General features: G+C 43.8%; 1 protein-coding gene across 2 annotated transcripts in view; it reads right to left on the bottom strand.

Annotated features, from left to right (window-relative positions):
• SAP30BP (SAP30 binding protein) overlaps positions 1 to 14498 on the bottom strand; it is a 28970-nt gene that overhangs the window by 10337 nt on the left and 4135 nt on the right. For both annotated transcript variants that reach the window (XM_064395514.1, XM_064395515.1), the window contains one exon: positions 2809 to 2851. In XM_064395514.1, the coding sequence (XP_064251584.1) occupies positions 2809 to 2851 (43 nt within the window). The remainder of the gene's footprint in view (positions 1 to 2808; positions 2852 to 14498) is intronic.

Here is a 14498-nt window from a genome sequence, read left to right as displayed (position 1 = left end):
TTGCAGAGAAAACCAACAGAACAGAGAGCAGGAGCTGGCTGTATAGCACAGGCACGGTATGGATCATGGCTCTTGGACTAACGCTGCTCCAGGGGGGATGAAGAACTCCTGTCCCTTTCAGGGGTCACTTATATGCTGTGCTTGAAGCAGCCACAAGGGATTACAGGCAGTTCAGGTGCCAGTTTCTTTCTAAAGGTCACTATACAAAAAAAAAAAACAAACAAGGAAAGGGTGATCAGAGCAACAAGGGCTTCCCCTGGAGACACACAAACCGGTGGTGCCTGCTCTCCACAACTGCATTCCCTGGCACTCCAGTCAAGGCTGCTTGGCATAAACCAGGGTGGGGGGGTTCTGATTTCCTGGCACCAGAACAGCCAAATCAGAGGGAAGAACTGGAGACAATAACATGCCAGTGAGTCACCCATCCATGGAAGGACACCAGGTCCCTTTCTGCTCTGTGGGCTGAGAAATGCAGAGGGAGACCTGCAACTCAGCCATACTTTCTGCTCTTATGAGCACTGACTTTGTGCTTAGATATCCCAAGGGCTGGAGAGAACATTTCTCACAATCCAAAAGGTAAACAACCATGCTGCAAAGAACTTCAGGGCAAAAAACCCTACATCCTTAAAGTATTATTTTGCAAGGCTGCAGGAAACAGCAAATGCAATGTCGTGACAGCACCATGAACTGTGATTCAGAGTGGTACAAAAAGCCCCAAAGGACAATGCTGAAGTAGAAATCTGTGAAAATAAGTTTCACACATATTTCCTTCTCAACCGTGGGGCTGAAACCTTCCCTCTCATTCTGTCAAGAACTCATTATGTGACCACTACTTTGGTATAAGTCAGGACAACTGTGCCCTTCCCAGCAGCTCATCCCTACTGTTTTCTCTGTACCAACTCCAGTGCTCACCTAGCATGCAATAAGCACATCAGGGAATGGATCCAACTGGAAGCCTCACAGGGAAAAAAAAAAAAAAAAAAAAAAAGAAACAACAAAAAAAGGGCAGTAAAGATGGATCCCAGCTGGCTCCTACTCCCAGAGCTGCTCCAACGTTATTGTGCATCCGGGGAGGTAAAACACAAACAGTGCTTTTGGCAGGAGCCCACAGTTATTTAATACTTAAACAACTGCACAATCACAGGCTTTAATAAAGGTGATGCTGAAAAATGTAGGGTTATCTTCTGAGAAGGGCAGGCCTGCACTCTTTTAATGCAAAAAGCAGATGTAGAAAACTGTCCAAGGAGGACCTTTGATTTCCATAGACTGACAGACAAAACCTGAGGTGCCCAGATTGGAGCAGTTACTCACTCTGAGTGAGAAAATCTTGCACCTTTTTGCATTAAAGAATTTTAACTGTGAAAGTCCAAGTTTTCAGAAAGGGAGTGGTTCTTACATTACTCCAACTGTAAGTCTCTTGCAACAGTTCCTTTTCAACTAGATAAGATATGGTCTAATGGAACAGACCTACAGAATCCAGCATGGCAAGTATGCTGACCTCTAATAACCTGCTTCTGCACAAAGCCAGCCTGCACACTGCTGTGGGGACAGGATATTCAAGGTAAGATTGCAGAGACCTCAGTCCAGGTCTCAGACTGTCCAGCACTGCTCCCCCATGAGCTGTGACACTACCAAGTGCCCCCTGTGCTGCTTTTAAACCCATGTGCAAGTCTGGGCCGTGGTGAGACAAAGAATCCAGTCTGGGCAGTCACTGTGGGAAAAGGGGACTGACAGAATTGTAACCTGAGCCTTACACCTTCATTAAGAAAGGACTTCCTACATTGCTCCACAACTGCACAGCTTCACCCATATCTAAAACATGGAAAAGAGCAATTGGATTCCAGAGATTTTGCTGTACTTTTTACCCCAAATGCTGTCGTCTCATCCATGTTCCCAGGGTGCATTTTAAGGAGGATGAGTAGATGGGAGGAAGATTTCTGTTGCATTTAATGATGAGATTGGTTGAAGCAGTTTTGCCCTCTAAAGGAAGAAAATCCAATAGAGCAGTTGCAAAGTCTGGGCAAGCCAACTAAAAAGGATTTATAAATCCTAGACTTCAGTGATGGCTGCAGCAGGAGTCACAGCTGAGCACCTGAGTATTTACCATCTTAATTTACACTTAACCACATTTTAAGGCTGAAATATCAAACTGATTTGAGAAGTGAAGTAACTTCCAAACTCATTCATTTTTACTGATATTATTAAATGATACCACACAAGTGCAGGAGTAACCTCAGGAACAGAGGATCAGTGCAAGGCAGTCAGAAATGCAATATAAAATGCAGTTTCTGTGCAGCTCCAAAGAGACCAAGCAGATTATTGTATTTCAAGCTGACAACCCTGGACTGTCCAAATCTAATAATGGTGCAATGAATAAATGAGATGTCACAAAAATCAAGTTTTAGTAACTATTAGAAAACATAGAGCACTATGTCAGCACAGCAGCTGTAAATCTGTAAGTGGCTCACATTTAAATGGGGATACTTTTAGTGACTTTTGGAAGCCACAGAACAAAGTCATCACTCCTGGTTCCACTGCCTCTGTCTAGACAAAGCTACACTACTGGTTTTAAGCTCATCTAGAAAAACACCAACACTGCCCTTTACATACATGTTTTAAACATGACATTATTTTCATATTTTTAGGCATGAAGCCTTTCTCTCAGAGGAAAAGTTCACGGAAAATATTCAGGCAGTAACTGAAATTACAGCATTGCCAGGGCAGATGGAAGATGATTTTTACAAAGTGGGACTTACAAGGTCTAGCATGAATAAAAACCTGTGAATAAATACTTTTGAGTGAACTTACCAACTAGCTCCTGAGGATCTCTTTTCTCCACTTCTGAGAATTCCTGAAAAAAAAGAGGAAGAAACAGATTTTAGTCAAGTTATGCCTCCAACCTAAAAAGCTACACTGTTTATTTAGAAATGTACAACTTCTTTCTGAGACAAGAGAATAAAAATTAAGAATGAAATCAAATTTTTTAGGTAAGAGGACAATGTTTGGACCATGGAAAGTCAAAGTCTAACAGGATGCTCCATTTCTTTGCAAAGCTAAATTTCATGAAAGAATTAAGGCTTTTTTTCACCAGGTCTTGAACACTGAACTCCTCTGGAATTCCACTGCTGCACACAAAGCCTTTCCTCAAAACACAACAAACCACAGATGCTTCATTTTTGGTGACTGGTCTGGGCACCAACCAGGAGTCAGTGTTTACAGCACAGTTAGGTGAGCACAGGCTGGATCCAGGAGACTCCTTCAGTCCTGGGAATGCCAACCACAGCTCTGCAGCTCCCAGGGCTGTGAGCAGGACCAGCCTGGTGCATTCCCCAGAGCAATGTGACAACAGCCCAGGTGCTCCCAGAGCCAGAGCTCAGGGACAGCTCCTGCTCAGCCTCTCCAGGCTCTGGGAAGCTCCCAGAGCTCTGCAGGGTGCCAGGCTGCAGAGGTTTGCCAGATGTGTGTGTGTGATGCTAAATTCATCTCTGCCACTGTGCCATGCAGGGCTTTGGCTGACAAACCCTCTCCAAACTGCCAGGGAGTGTGCTGGTGATGCAGATCCTGTGCTCCTATTTTAGAAGGATGACCCCACTGTCAGTTCTCTTGCTGCTGCTTTCCAGGGGTGATACAGCCAACCTGCTCAACCAGGGACTCAAGAGCAACCTGCACTGGCTTGCAGTGCTCTGTTTGGAGATGGCCACACAGCTAATCCTTGCCTGGTTAAAGAAACTAAGGACACCTCATTTGCAGATGTTTGCAGCAGAGTGTGCTGAGCAGGAGGCATTATGTAGGATAAGACACTCTTAAATATGGTTTCACCACACTGAGACCAACACCCAAATATTCTGGTGCTTCTGGGAGATCCCAGGAGAGTCCCAAGCGATATCAAATTCAGCACAAATAAAGTTTCTGAAACAGTACCAGCTGTATCCCTCTCCCTCTGCCTCCCTCCCAAAGACCTTTTGTGACTCACTGGACTGTTCGTCCAAAATTCCTCAGTGCCTCCAAACACTGAGGCCATTCATTGAACCTGACACTGACAGAATGCTGCCTCCTTGCTGCTTGGTAACAGCTCCCTGACCCCCTCCTTTTCTCCATTTCCAGTCAGGTGAGAGGTGCATCAGGTGAGGAGAGAGCAGTGAGGTCACCAAGCCAGATGTGGGAACAGCCTGTGCCAAACCCACTCTGAAAATGACCCATTTGCAGAGAAGCCAAAGCCCTCTGGAAGCAGAAAAACAAATTCTTTGTGAGGCACTAACTGCTACAGGGCATTTTTTTATAGCCATTCATAGAAGACACAAAAAAAAAAAAAAAGAGAAAGCACTATTTCTGCATTAGTACACTTGGATCACAAAAATACAAGGCTAAAGCTATTTTAGAAAAAGAAAGAAGTACACAGAGAACACGCATCTTCTCCCTGGCCAGCTGGCCCCAGGCCCTCTGAGATGGGCTGAAATGTCACAGCTCCAACCCCTCTGACACAATGGCTTTGGTGTGTGCATCAACAGCTCTTCTCCCAGCATCACAGAGCAAAATTTAAACAGGAACGTGACATTTCAAAGCAAAAAAATTTACACCAAAGCAACAGCTCTCTTTGGTGAGAAAAATCCAGGGGTGCAGGGAATCCAGACTGTGTTCTCCACAAACCTAAGGGGATGGGGAGGTCACAGACTGAGCTTCAGTTCAGCACTGGAGAAGTGGGAGCAGTTCTGAGGACAAATGCAGAGGCTGGAGAAGCCCTCAGAGCTGCAGATGCAAGGCAGCACCTGTCCAGGCACATCCAGTGACTCACCAGAAGTACACACATGTGTCAGGAGCCTGCTCAGTCCCTTTCAGGGGGGAGCTGGCTGGATGGGCAATTAAAACTGTTTCTCACCTTGGTTTGAGACAACAAGCAAATGTTTGTTGAGGTCAAAGGAGGGAACTGCTTTAGTTCCAACCTTGACTAAACTACATCCTGCACTCTTATCTCTTGAAAGTTTTCAGTGGAACTGAGAAGGAAGTGGAGAGAGAGGCTGTCCCTGAGCAGCTCTGGATCCTTCTTCATACCCAGCACTGCATTTATTATTCCATTATGCTTCCCTTGTCCTTCTGCCCACTTGTCCCCAAAGGCAAGAGAGATAACCCCCTAAAAACAGCAATATTGCCAAGCAGGCACAAGTGGCACAGCCAAATTCAGGGGCATCAGACACAGGCTATGTGGCCCCAAAAATGCTGCCCTCTTATTTGGGCCCTAACAGCCTGGCAAGGGGCTGAGCTGCATTTCTGACTTCTCATTTTCAAGTCTCCTGCATGCCTGGAGTTAGTACCAAGCATAAGCACACAGCTCTCAGGAAACATGAACTAATATGGTGAGAGAGAGTCTGATGGCCAAACCCTCTCCTGCCATGTACCTTATATTAGACACAGATCTCTGAAATGTCAGCTGTGTTAAATAAAATATTCTATGAACATCCAGAATCATCAGTTAGTTTGCTTTAACCAGAATTTTCTTCTTTAATTTTCATCCTTTGAGTCTGTCCCATTTGTAACAGGCTAAACCAAGCCAGTCCTGTGAGGCTCCACTGTTTTGCCCTGGCCCACACCTTCCCTGCACAGCCACCCCAACAAGTCCAGTCCCCACGGCCACAGACCTCAGCCAAGACATCAGAGAGCCCAGAGCTGCACCAAGCAAAAGCAAACATGTTCAGCCCTGGACTGCAGCCACACCTCAGTGCCCAGGGACAGGAATTCTGCTTAGTGATGAGTTCCTCCACCCACTGCTCCATGCTGAACGAGCTGGAGACATCAACACAGCTTTTCATTAACTTGGGCTGCTTTCAAACCTCTTAAATGCCTTCAAAATACAAATGGATGACCAACTTCTCCTCCAGTGCTTGTTCATATTTGCTCAGCTTGCTGTTGAAAACTACGAGGCAAGCACCAACAACTTGACCAGAGTTTGGCAGATGCAGGGTTTAAGTAGTCTTGTTCAAACCTCTGAGTATCTGCTGAAGATCCAGAACATTCTAAAAACTTCCAGTGGAGCAATCACACAAGAACTGTTCTACACTCCCTTAGGCTAATTTAGGTTTGAGACACACGATGAGTACAATGAACTGATTAGGAAAGACAGAATAAAAGCCACAAATCTGCAGATCTTATCTAATACATTAAGTGGAATGAAATGGAGAATCACCAAGTGGAAAAATAAGGTACAATAAATACTGGAAAGTTGCTACCTTTTGGTTATGAAAGAGAAGAAATATTTATGCGTGGATGAGAGATTTCTAAAGGAATTCCAAAGCATTTAAACAATGGAAAATTTGAAGGTAACTGAATTTTATATAGGGAAGTTACCTAAATCCACTTAGGCAAAGGTGATCTCTGTAGATTACATCACCAATACCCACTGTGTTATGTATCAGAATCTCACATGGAGCATAAAATCAGGCAGGTAAGCGCTTCCAGCAGGAGGGATTTCATGTCAAAACTTCCCATCAAAGTAAATATATGAAATTATTAGAGATTTCAAGCATCCCGGAGCTAAAGTCATCACTTAAAGAGTTCATTTCCATTTGAATTCTGAGGCCTTTCAAAAAACAGTGTTAGGACTTTGCTAGTGACACCTGTACCATAGAGTTTTCACAAACCAAACCACTGAAAAGCTGTACAGAAGCAACTCTAAATTCACTTATTGCTTGACTGAGTTAAAAAAAAAAAACAAAACCAAGCAGTATTGTGCTTTCTCATGCACTCAGCAAGCTGATTTTCTGGCTGCCATCTACTCTGCAGCCTTGATCTCACAAGATCAATGGTTTAAGGGCCCAAAGGCAGCCAGCCTCACTCCAACAGAGCCACTGAAAGGAGGTCCAGGGATGCCATGGTGCTCCAGAGCCAAGGAAGAAGACTGGAAACACAAAAACAAGCAGGAGGGAGACTCCTTCCCCCTGATCTGCAGACTAATAAAGAGCAGACTCTGAAGAGCACAAGCTGTTATAGACAAAGTATTAAAAAAACCCCCAAACTTTATATTTTTCATAGATCTCTGTGCTTCCAAGAACAACTGTGCACATCAGCTCACTGATAGCAGACAACACTTATGCTGTTACTAATCCTGTTTGACTATAGGAAAAGCTTTTTCATTTTTTCCACTTTCCCAAGCCAAATGGTTTTTTTCAAGCCCTGGACAAGATGAGTGCCTGCAAGAGCCTGGCTCAGTTTTCATGTATCATCACCAGTTAAAGAGGAGCATGATGAAGGGAGTGTGTGTCCACACACATAAGGGAAGTGCTGCATTTTGCCTGAAGCTTTCACCTCACTGGGGTGACACATAGACCATCTTTTCAGTCCTACAGTGTCTCCATCCAGTTTACATAAAAAAACAGTGTCTGCTCAAGCTCCAAGGAAAATAAAAACAACCCAACACAATCCTCACAGCATGGAACAGAGATTAAAGGAAGGAAGCAAAACAATATGAATCTGAGACTGATGAATTCCAGTTTGGACAGGCTTGCCCAGAACAGCTTTATTTAATGGAAAGAATGGACTGACTTAAAACAATGCTCACTAAATCCTTGCTGAAACAAGATCCATAAATCCAGCTCAGTGCTCACATCCAACAGAACTGCTGGCATTAACTGTCACCACAAGGTACAAATTCAAGCAATTCTTGCAGAAGCAGGTGCACATGTCAGTGCAGGTGCACTTTAAGCTACCAGGAGAAATGGTTCAAGAGGGAGGCAGAAGACAAATCCAGACCCTGATGGCTTTAACAAAAATGCAAATTTTAAGAAATGGTGAAGTTGATGCCAGGTTTGCCACTGCTCAGTTGCATCCCCCAGACTTACAGCCAACTGAATCCTGCAGCTTCACTCTTCCACTGACTTCCAGGTAATATTAAAAGCAACTAGCTCAGCCAGCACCACCCCCTCAATATTTTCTATTTTTTTTTCAGCAAATGCTCTTGTGTTGCAGAATTTCTTCTCTCTTCCAACTGCTTCACCTGATTGTTTGCATAAACGTAATGCAAATTTAAACTGTCGGCCACAAAATGTACAGACCAGTGACATCATTGTCAAACACTGTATTAGTCTGAAGATATTGCAGAGAATTTTTCAGTACAGTAGCCAGGGGATCTGCTGCTGCAACAGCTGTTACAGTGGATTTCTTGAATCTGAGCAAGTGCCAGCAACAAGCTTTTGTAATTTTCCCTCTTCTCTACAATTCAGAATATCTCCTGTAGTCCCAAAACACAAACAGCCTCACTTGGCTGAGTATGATGGAAAGAAACTATAACTTAGCAGAAAGTGATAGAGGAGTTGTCTAAGCCAAGTGATGATGGCCTTGCCAGAGCAAGCAGGTGAAATGTCTACATGATGCAGGCAGCAGGAGAAAGACAACCCCAAACCCTGCAGCATGCTTCTTTCCTCCCCTTTTTCTTTTTTTTAAAGGAACATGGTAGCAGTTATGTTCTTGCTTTTCCTCTACAACGATCAGAAGGGCTCATGGGAACAGAACACCAGAAATGTCTCATTTAATATGGAAAGTGCATGACATGATTTCATTTCTTGCTCCCCAGATGTGTCTGATGTTGGTGTGCACCCAGGCTGAAGGCAGCAAACAGAGTGCATGTCAAGTGCATTTAGAGTCTGGGGAGGAGAAAGCCAGGCCACAGGAGTACAATGCTTTTATTCCTCCTCCCCCCCACCCCTTTTTTCTTTTTTTTCTTGTATTGTGAGAGAGGAGAATCCCAAGAGAAAGCTTGAAACAAGCACATTTCCTACAGCCATATCCTGTTTGCCAGCTCTGCTACATAGCTCCAGGCAAAGTGCCCAGTTCAGCATGAGAAATTTAACCAAGAAAAACCTGAAGGGACCATGATCTAGATACCAAGAGAAATCCAGCAGCTCAGAAATAAGCCACCATAGGAAAAAAGCCTGATACATCCACCCTTCAGTGACACTTATATACAGGCTTTACAAATCTGGACATACAGTCACAGACAGAAAGGGAAGGAAGAACAAATCAACTCCTGAGACACTCCCTATCAAAATGTGCATAGCTGACAATGCCTTTTACCTTTCCAGCTAAACTACATTTAAAAATACACATTCATTAATGAAATGAAATAAAAAACACTGAAAAAATCCCAACCAAGACCTGGCAAAACATTTCAGCGAGAAAGTGCTTTAGAAAGGAAGCATTCATAGCATAAAGCCTTTAAATAGCTTCTTTGAAACTTGACTCCATTCACCTGACATATGCTATCTGAGTATTTGACAAAGATTATTTGTTAGGAGTCATTTCCAGTTAAGGAACTGTGTGCCAGAACTTTTGCTTTCCATGTGGAGGTACAATAAATAACACCTGATTCCCAGTGGAGCCTGGTCCCAAAGCTACCTGCTGCCCCTCACAGCCCCAGGAGCACAACAGCTCCCAGCAGCTGCCCCTGATCTGTACAGCCCTAAAATTCTTTCAAGTCATTTTTGCTTACTACAATGAAATAGAAATTCACTGGTGAAGTACCAGCAAGACATGACAAGGCTGGAGGTGTCAAGGTACTTGGATGATTTTATTTTTTACAGCTTGTTGCAGTGCAGAATCAAGTAGAAGGTGAAGGTGGTCTGTGAAAATTCTGAAGCCTCGAAGCAGCAAAGGCTCAGGAGAACTGACAAAATTAACTTCTTGCACAAGCTTTCTCCCCTAGCACATAGTACTAAAAATTCTTCAGGTTTGGAGTAGAAGCAAGGTGAAATAGCAAATATCCTCAGCGAGACATTCACTCCTTCATGAACAGATCCCACGGAGTTCATCCAGATTTTGCTCCTTCTGTGCCCAGAACAAGGCAGCTGGAAGGAGCTATTTTCAGCTATTTGCTGGTATTTGAGGCAATGCTCCATCTGTGCTGACTGCTCAGCCTCTCACTGTGACATGCACAGACCTGCACACTCAGAGCAGCCTATTTGAGAACAGCAGCCAGAAATAATTGCAGCTACAGAGCTGGACTTGAAGAACTCAGACCTTTATCAGGTGAAATATGCAAGGGGAAGCAGCTCCAGAAAGGACTTTTCTTCAAGTTTAAAGACAAACAGAACAAGCCTGGCTCTTCTTTGGAAGAAGGCAAGCCACACCTGTGTCAATAATCCCTGGTATTCAGTACTGCAGGGAGTGAAGAGTCTGCTGCAACATGTATGCCCGGCGGGGAGGAAGGAACCAGCATGTCCAGGGACATGTCTCATCTTCCAAACAGCTCCAGAGCTGGATGGAAGCCAGGAGCTCTCCAGGAGGTGTTCCAGCTTCAGAGCCCCACGAGGCTGTGATCTGTCTCCCTCTCAGACAGAGCTGGAGACAGGAGTACGTGTGGCAAGGGGCAAAATCATCCCAGATGCCAAATGTTGTTTTGCTTCCTGCATGCAGAACAGCTTTGACTGCCTGTGATATTCTCTGGCAATAACCAAGGTTCACCCAGATAAAATGGGAAGCAGGTATCAGCTGGTTTCATATCTGGGCACTCTCTGTAGCAGTGCAGAGACAGCATTTGCAGCTGAGTTACCTCTACTCCCCTCTAAACTCTCTTCAAAACTCTCTGGTTCTCTCTATAGAGCTCTGAAAAAACATCTGTCAAACCTAAAACAAGGAAAAACACACAGAGCTGGAAGCACAGACAGCATTTTACACAATTGTATTAAAAGGAAGCTAAAACACAGAAAAAGAATCTGAGACTGCAGTGCTTATCACTGGCACCTTCAGGCTGTGCTTCCAGGCAAAGCAATGAGTGAGGAAATAAACCACTGGAGTTCTAACCTTGACCCCGACCCTGGGAACTGCACAGTTCATGCTCTGAAAGTGTTTACAGAGGTATGCTCACAGCCATGCATAATGCAAGGATATTAACTTAAGGATAGAACTTTTCCCAAACATACTTTTCCCCTTCTTTGGAGCAAAATAATTACACCTGAGATGAAAGTTAATGAGTAGGTTCAAGCATTTTTTGAGAAGCTGGCTTGATGAATGTATGCTGAATTCAGAAAAATTCATATGCCATATCAAAGTAAGAGTTAATTTCAGGGATTACATTACTGCACACACACCCATTTACTGGTTCTCAGCACTTACCACTTTTACTTTAAATCAAGATAATTTTGGTATTTAAACAAACAGGTCAATGGGTAGGCAAGATAAAAAAACCACCACAGTCAAAAGCCTCTAAGTATTAGTACACACCTACACATCATAACACAGCAGAATTACTTTACAGGTATGCTGGATCAATAAAAGCTAAACATAATAAAGAGCTGATGATTATCAGGAAGAGGTACTTAGACATGCTTAGAGGCACAGTATTCCTCTGAAAATCTGACAGCCTTCTGAGAGATCCCAGTTTGGCTGCTTCTCCCTACAACACCTCGAGGAGGCAGAGGGGACCCTTAAAAACAAAACCAGGAAAGGAAAACATCCAAGTAGCCACCTGTTCTGAAAAACTGCTACCATGTGTCAGGCATTCACCTGCCAAGGGAGTGGCAAATTTCTTTGCTTTCCTACACTGGCTGGTCCTGACACAACAATCAAGGCTCAAGAGTTAATGATTTCCCTCTGGGAAAGCTCCAGGAGCCAAGCTGCAGGGCTGGGCTCTGTCCTTGATCAACACTTGCAACCTGTTATTCATCCAGCCCTCCAGTATGAGGCACAGAACCCCTCAGGTGAGGCTTGGAGCACAAGGTCAATATTTTAAGGTTCATTTTTCATTTTCCAGCAGGGCTGGTCCATTTAGTGAGCTCTGAAAGCTTGTATCTTGTTCCTGCACCAAGGCTGTAACCAGAGCCAGCTGCTGGCCAGAGCCCCAGCAGCCTGCACCCTGTTAACCCTGTCCTTCCCAGCCAGCACAAGGCCACATTTCACACCCAAACCTCCCTCAGTTTGTACCCAGGGCTCCATCAGCTGAGGAAAGGGCACAAAGAACTCATCCAGGCTAGGGACTTCACTGTTTTAACATCGCTGTTAAACATCAGATTTTGGTGCCTGTTTCTTCTCCCTTCAAAGCAGAAGGTTTTGTTTCTAAAGTGCTTTTAAGGCAGATGCTTGTTTCCAGTTTGTGACTGCTCAGGTAAACGGGATTGTGGCCATTCACAAACCTGTCCTGCTCCAGAGCCTGAGCATCCATCCAGCTTTGATTTCTGGAAGAGCAGTTAGTTCTACTGAGATTTGAATCTCCAGCTTCCCATGAGTGCCTGAAGCACTTTAAAATACAGTTACAGGATGCAACTGAATATATCTGAATCTACTGCTTAAAGAGAAAGATTCTGCTTTTTGCTGCAAGCACAGTGTTTTTGACCAACTCCCAGATGCTCAGTAACATGAATTCCATGGGCCAGAAGTGTGCTCTGGAAGAAAGCTTCCAGGTGACTGATGAGGCTTAAATATCCTTCTCCTCCTGGCACACCTTTTCCTGCAAACAGGTGCATAAAAACTTCTCTATCTCGCCAAGCAGGAGTTTGACATCACAATGTTAGAACTTGGAAAGCTTATTGTGACTTGCTCCTTGGCACAAAAATAACCCACAGGAAAGCTGCAGTGCCAACCAGCACTTTGTACTGGCTTCCCCTCCAACAAAACCAAGGAGGGCAGATTCCCTGGAATCAACAGAAAAACCTGAGACAAATATAAAATAAATATCTTCCCAGTGGGGCTATTTGAGGCAGGCTCCAAATTCCACTCTCCCCATCATCACTTGACCAAAGAATTTTTACATCATTCCCCACTTTCTGTCTCCTCTGATTCCACCCACAACTGACCCTTCTGAAGGTTTTGGTTCTGGCACTACCCAAGTGCACAATGAGGCCAAATCACAGGATGAGCAGCAAGGGAACATAATGGAGCCACACAACCTGGCTCCATTATTCAAGGTATAAGCTCTAGGTAGTTCATTCACAATATGTACAAAAAGGCAAAACACCAGCCAAAAAAAGAAAAAAAAACCCTAAACAAATATATATATATATATATATATGTATATCCCCTCAGAGCTTGAAATAACTATAATTGACTGATGAATTGATTTTTTTTTCTCATTCATGCATTTTAAATTATTTACTTTCTGCATATATTCAGACCTTGGAAAAGCCCTAGGCATATATAAAGAGCATGAATCTATTTAAACATGTTTCCAGGTCTCTGATGTCTCCATGAAACTGAGCAGGCACAGCTACAGCACTCTGCAGGTTCAAAACAAAATTAAATTACCCAAAAGTGTTAGCAAGTTATAATCAAAGGCCTCCCTTTTTTGCTGTACTTTGGATTTACAGTAACTGCACCACTTGTTAGCTCTCACAGACATTACAAGCTCCAAGCAGTGAGGATGGAGGAGAACACTGCCACTTGGTGGAAAAAGGAGAAATGAAACATTTGCAGGTGCTCCAAGTGCAAATACTTGCACATCTCTCCCCATCCCAGTGAATTCCCAGTCAGCCTGGCTGGTGCAGCTGCCCCAGTGCCCCACAGCCACACCCCAGCAGGGCACTGGGCTGCCTCCACAGCCCCACCCTGCCCAGTGCCAGCTGGCTCTACAGCTGTCACTTAAAACTCAAAAAAACCCAAATGGCCAAAGGACACAATTCTCTTTTTCACCTGGGTTTGAAGACATCTATTAAGGATAATAGAAACTGCTGAGTTTCAGACTGATTTCAGCTTTGCCTCCCTCCTACTCTTCTCAAATCCTCACTTTTCACACCACACTGGGATGGCAGGAATTACATTTTACCATTATTTTATTTATTTATTTAATTCACATTTTCAGTTCTTGCAGAGTTGCTATTGCAGTCTACCAAGATACAAAATGCTTTTTATTTTGAACACATTCATTATTTCTTTGCTTCCTCACTGAAGCTGAAATGCTGCTCTGTGGCCACGTGTGGCTCTTCTTCAGAAGCACAAAATGCACCTGGACAGCAGCACACAAAACCCACAGAAAGCAGGAGGCTTTTCAAACAAGCCAACATGAAACGTCAGTGACATAATAAAGCAGCACCCACACAATTCAGTGGTGAGATTTCTGTCACGTATGATTACTCAGATAAGAGCAACTACACTCTAATTCTGGTTTTTTCTCTCTGCCAGACCTATTCTCCACTGCCCTGAAGTCCTACAGGCCTTTTACAGAAGACAGAAATGCATTCTGTGTATTCTGGAAACACTTCCAACAGGGCCCTACTACACAACTTCAAAAACTTGATTTACACCAAATTTATCTTCTAAGGAAATCCCATATTTTTACTTCATAGTATATATTTGAATCCAGCAATTTTTACAGAAATATCCTGCTAGCATATTTACCAGAGCAAAAATGTAGAAGTAGAAAAAGGGTAAGAGTGAGAAATTCCCTTTTATTTTCTTTAAAAAAAAATTCTTTCTTGCAACAAGGAAAGGAGAAAATGCATTCCATTTCCAAGTGCCTGGGAGCCATTTCCCACACTGAGACTTTACCAGCTGCAGTACAGCTGCCAAGATTTCCAGCTGTGTAT

The sequence above is a fragment of the Passer domesticus genome, chromosome 20, assembly GCF_036417665.1.
Source record: "Passer domesticus isolate bPasDom1 chromosome 20, bPasDom1.hap1, whole genome shotgun sequence".
Lineage (NCBI taxonomy): Eukaryota > Metazoa > Chordata > Aves > Passeriformes > Passeridae > Passer > Passer domesticus.
Note: the sequence above shows the minus strand (reverse complement) of the source record. Positions and strands in the feature narration are given on the sequence as shown.